A 5,377-nucleotide genomic window follows, 5' to 3' on the forward strand; every position below is an offset into this window, starting at 1 on the left:
ATCGCAGTTCCAGGAACTCCCTTTTCTGCAGCGTGAGTCTGGGATCGCGTCACCATCTTCCGGGGTATGTCCACACTACCATGCATTCCCGTCTTCTTCATGAAATCCCAAACACTTCAATCTACATCACTTTGGAAGAAGATTTTGAGTATTAATGGGCCGCGGGTAGTGAAGATGTTCCTATGGAAGGAGTGTAGTAATATTCTCCCCACAAAAGAGAATTTGTATAAACGTAAAATTACTAATGATCCTCTTTGTGTGATATGTCATATGTGGACTGGAAGTAGAAAAAATTGGGCATGTGCTCTAGAGCTGTGGTTTAGCCAAGGATGTCTGGCTAGAGTGTGGCAGGAAAATTTAGAAGTGCACAAGTGACTAAGACGATTTCCTCAATATTTTGGAGAAGCTCGTGGGGAAGCTAGAGACAGAGGAGATGGAGTTCGTAGCTTGCTTGGCAAGACCGGTGTGGTTGAGGCGAAACAAGATGGCTTACGGAGAGGAGTTCTATCCCCATCCAAAGTAATTCAGCAAGCAACAGTTCAGTTGAAGGATTTTGCAGATGCGGAATGAAGGGGCTGTAGAGGGGACCCAACCCCAACTGATGCTGGAAATTACGACGTGGAGATGACCTCCAAAAGAGTTTCTCAAATGCAACTGGGATGCGGCTATAGACTTGGAGAGAAAATGCATGGGAGGGGGCATCATCATCTGTGACCATGAAGGTAGTGTGCTTGCAATGAAGTGTATGGTTAGACCATACATCTTTGACCCTGCGTCCGCTGAGGCAAAAGCTGCTTAGGCTGCTGTGGAGCTGTGATGTCAATTGCAATTCACAAAGGTTATGTTTGAGGGGGGCTCAATGGAGGTGGTTCTAGTTTTAAGGAAGGAAGAGGCATGCTGGAATCGATTTGGGCACCTACTACACGACGCAAAAATCATGCTTCAGAGCTTGGAGGATTGGAAGGGCCAACACGTCAGAAGAACAGCCAATGACAAAGCCCATAATCTAGCTAAATTGGCAGTGTCTTATTGAGAGGATCATTTATGGCAGGATTTTTTCCCCTCTATTTAAAGGGATGCTTTGTAGCTTTCGAGCTTGGTCTTTTCAGTTATGATATTTTTGAGTCCCAATTCAAAAAAAAAAAAAAAAAATAGAAAAAAAGAAAAAAAAAAAATAGATAATCATAATACTATTAGCAGCACTTTTCCTCTACACGAGCGATGAAGGATTCAACAAAGCAAACGACAAAATAAAACCTGTACTTCTATCTTGTAATGCCTACCCCGATAAAATGAGCGTTTTTGTTGGCTGTCAACACGCAGTAAAAGACTACAGTTTAAATCACGTCAACTGTACCTTTTGTTAATAAAGTTTATTGAAACGGTGCATTTTTAATAAAAAAATTAACGCACCGTTTTGTTCATCATCTTCTCCTTCTTTGTTACATGCGTGCAGGGGCGAAGTAGCTGGTCAAAAAGTTATAAGAATGTCATTTAGATACCATTTTGATATGAGAGTTCTGCAATATTTTTGTCTTCGTCCCCCCTCAATTTCTGCCTTCGTCTCCCCTTCACAGATGAGAATATTTGAATGAAGATGATAAGCCATGGGAGATGGAGGATTGTAGAGGCTATGGACGAGAAATACTCCAGAGAGATCGAGGGAGAGAAGCTGAGAGAGAGTGAGAGAGAATGTAGAGAAATCTGGGAAGATTAGACAAAATAAGGAAAGAGTAGGTGGGCCTTTGTTGACTAGGCAAATAGAGAAGAAAAAAAAAATGGATGTGGCTCGGATTCAAAAATAAGAACGCGTGTGGCTATGATTCAACCCACACAAATATTCTATGATTAAAAAAAAAAAAAAATGTTAGGGATTTTTTTTTTTGTGTTATTGTAGTCTTAATTAAATATTATTTTTCTAAAAATCATATGAGAAAAATAAGGACGAGTTTAATTTTTATTTTTGTACTTTTATTTTTTGCATTGACTAAGAAGGGGCAAAGCAGGGAATTGATGGTTGCGACCTTTCTTTGCCAATTTTTCCCTTTTACTTTCCAAATCTTAAATTCTTCATCTAAACCTATCTCAAAATATGTCCAAGTCTCCATCGTAAAGAACAAATGAGCAAGAAACGGCGTGAGAGAGAGAACGATGAATGATGATTTATCATGATCCACTTGTGCTGATTGATGACTTGCGAGCACATCCCTAGCCTTTACGGCTGAACCAACTCCCCACAAGGTCATGTCTTGACCAAACCGACCTAAACCACTCCTTTAAGAACTATTGTGCTAGTGAAGACGAAACATCAATCATGTGTGCCTTATTCTCTCTCTGTTAAGATCTTAGTACCATTTTCCCACATAACAAAACCTAGTTCCACCCTGCATACGTGGATTATAAGTTTACTTGGCCTATACTTTAATCTTCTTTAACATAGTGATCTTTTGAATATGGCTACTTGAGAGGGCTTTGATGTTTGAGTTGTTCAAAAAGTTTAGGAATGACTTCACTCAGACCCCTAAACTATTACATACTCTATGCATCTTAAAAATCTCATTAAATTTGAAAAACTCTCAATTTTACTTCTTAAACTTTCAATTTGATGCAATTGACTTCTTTATCAATTTTTGCCGTTAACCCTAACAGAAACTACTAAAAAGACCAAATAACCTTTCAATTTTTTTAATTTTTAATTTGAAATTTTATAAAAATGTCATGGGTATAATGATCATTTTATCACTTTCAACGTCCAGAAATTGATGGAGGGAGTACATTGCATCAAATGGAAAGATCAGGAGGTAAAACTGAGAGTTTTTAAAATTTGAGTTGTTTTCTCAAAACGAGTGGTAGTTTAGGAATTTAAAGTTAAGTTTCCTCAAAAATTTATTTTGAAACCAAAATTTATGTCTTAATTTTGTGGAAGTGTCGTTTACGATAATTCTAACTTGTGATTAGTATTCAGCATTGTGTTGGTTGCTAAAGCATAAATGATTCATTATTGCAATGAATTATCTTTTATAAGAATTGGTATAAATCCTAGCAATAAAAAAACATACCATAGATACGTGTGGTACAAATATCACTTGCATTAGAGGTACTGTCACATTGCCATAGCAAATTAAGTTTGTGAAAGGCAACATCGCATGGTTTTCTTTTATGAGCTGGAGACCGAAATGAGAGAAAAGAAAGCAGAAAAAAATCTTGAAGGTGGAGGCAAGTATTTTAGGCAGGCAAGATGCGAACATGATCCAAGCAGGATTTCGCATCAATCTGGTGGCTTTGCTGCAGATGCATGTATTCCTTATACTTCATTCCAGTGTATGCAGGTGCATTGTTTTCACGGTGTACAAACTCTCGTGCTGGGCCGACAACCGAGTCTAATGGCGGCCCAATAATTGTGGCCATCGATATTCTTGTAGCTTTTTCATTCACAAATGCCCGATGTACGACACTCTTGTACTTGCCGTTGCTCATAATCTTGCGTCAAACAATTTTCCCATTAGAAAATTCCAAAGAAAAAGACGATAATAAATTTATTAATATAAAATGCATGATTTGATATGGGATGCACCTCCATTTGATCGCCAATGTTAACGACGAATGCGTTGGGAGTGGAATTGACATTGACCCACTTGCTTTGATGCTGCACTTGAAGCCCAGAAATCTCATTTTGTATGAGGAGGGTCAACAGGCCGTGATCGGAATGCGGCGGCAACCCGATTGCTAGTTCCGGCTCCGGACAAGGTGGATACAAGTTCGCAATGAGTATTTGGAGACCCGATTCCATATTCAAGGCGTTTTGTATGTAGGTGTCTCCCAATTCCAAGCTCATTGATATTCCTTTCAGCAACTCCATAGCTAATTCTCTGCTTCTTTTGCTGTACTCCAATGAAATCTCTCTGGTTGTAAAACATACAAGAGAAAAACAGAAAAGTTATGCAATTTTATAGTTGATACGGTAGAATCTTCTCCAAACAATTTGAAGCTCATGATTACAAGTCAAGACTCAAGAGCCCTTGAATAATTAACTATACTCAAAGAGACCGCATTTTTGCAAAGGTTTGCAGACCATCCCTATAGATTGGGGGTGGTTAACGGCTTACCTTCAGAGGGTTGCCGAGAGTCCTATTTTGAAATAAGCTCCAAGTGATTTTAAAATGTTCTTAAAGCTCTATGTGATTTACAAAAATAACAAAGTCCATATTGAGGGTGGCCGAGAGTCGTGACCCACCCTAGCCATAATAAATTATATCAAATTTATTAACAAATCTATCAAATTTTTCTTTTGTTACGAAATTTGATAGTAAAAACTAATTTATTATTTTTGCATAACACATAAAGCTCTTATAATATTTTAAAATCAATAAACATACTACAAGTAAGTGAAACCACCCGACTAATTTTACGTTTTTTTACCAAATTATTATAATATAAGTAGTATGTTGTTGACAAACTACCCAATGATTCTTGAAGATTGTAAAATATCCCAGAAATGAACTGTAAACCTATCCATACCTGAAGGCAGCAGGCTTGGAAGGTGAATGAAATTGGGGATGTACAAAGAACTTGACAAAATCCCTCCAAAACAACACTTTATCCACTGAAGCATTAATGCTGGTGCCGCACCTGATTGAGTCCAACACATGCTTCCCCCCATACTCCCGCTTCTCCTCCTCTGTCAGATTGAAGAATTCTCCACACACGTCAGTCATCGCCTTCATCAGGCTCTCCGGCACACCGTGATTTATCACCTGATCATCTTACTAATTATCAACCTTAATACACATGATTTACTATGTAAACAGTATTTATTTATAGTAGTGAATGCTTTTACCATGAAGAAGCCCCAGTCTTGGCATGCTTTGCCGAGTTGATGGATGGTTTTGGATCGTTGATCAGGAGTACCGGAGGTGAGGAGAAAAAAGTCAATAATGGGGATTGACTCTTCTGGGTCATCTGAAACTGCTTCATCATTGGGGCTCCGAGTGAAGGTGTACTTGGGAGGGATGGAGGTGAGGCCAGGTGATTCAGCCAGTGCTTTGATGCTTATCATCTCCGGTACGGACGTTGCTGAATAGCACTATAGCAGAATAGGGGACGCCTTTAAGGTTTAGCCGCTGCTAAAAAATGGGTGGCCAAGATTTAGTTTGAAAATGTTAACTCAAAATGATAAAATCAGTTATCATTTAATTAATATTTTAATATATTTTTTCACGCATATGCTCAAATAGGGCTGGCAAAACAAGTATATGTGTCAGGTTCATGTCAACCTGATTAACCTCTCAACTTGTTTATGCTAACTCAAACACGACATGTTTGTTAAACTGGTCACGTGACCCATTTATGACACAAACCTGTTTAGCTTAACCTTAAA

General features: G+C 38.4%; 1 protein-coding gene across 1 annotated transcript; it reads right to left on the reverse strand.

Moving 5' to 3' along the window:
• Positions 1–3,077: 3,077 nt before the first annotated feature.
• LOC132179556 (2-oxoglutarate-dependent dioxygenase 19-like) lies at positions 3,078–5,103 on the reverse strand. Its single transcript, XM_059592297.1, has 4 exons — positions 4,838–5,103; positions 4,519–4,754; positions 3,575–3,902; positions 3,078–3,480 (listed from the first exon to the last, which is right to left on the reverse strand). Exons 1-4 carry the CDS (start codon positions 5,054–5,056, stop codon positions 3,226–3,228), a joined length of 1,038 nt encoding a protein of 345 aa, XP_059448280.1. The 5' UTR covers positions 5,057–5,103; the 3' UTR covers positions 3,078–3,225.
• Between the last annotated feature and the right edge of the window lie 274 nt (positions 5,104–5,377).

The sequence above is a fragment of the Corylus avellana genome, chromosome ca4 (genome assembly GCF_901000735.1).
Source record: "Corylus avellana chromosome ca4, CavTom2PMs-1.0".
In the NCBI taxonomy this organism is placed as follows: domain Eukaryota; kingdom Viridiplantae; phylum Streptophyta; class Magnoliopsida; order Fagales; family Betulaceae; genus Corylus; species Corylus avellana.

What these genes read in the sequence shown, in the direction of transcription:
- LOC132179556 (XM_059592297.1), bottom strand. Translation starts at nt 5,056, where the DNA reads ATGATAAGCATCAAAGCACTGGCTGAATCACCTGGCCTCACCTCCATC. An exon ending in AAGACTGGGGCTTCTTCATG is followed by an intron (nt 4,755 to 4,837) that starts GTAAAAGCATTC and finishes TAAGATGATCAG; the next exon opens with GTGATAAATCACGGTGTGCC. An exon ending in ACATTGGCGATCAAATGGAG is followed by an intron (nt 3,481 to 3,574) that starts GTGCATCCCATA and finishes GTTTGACGCAAG; the next exon opens with ATTATGAGCAACGGCAAGTA.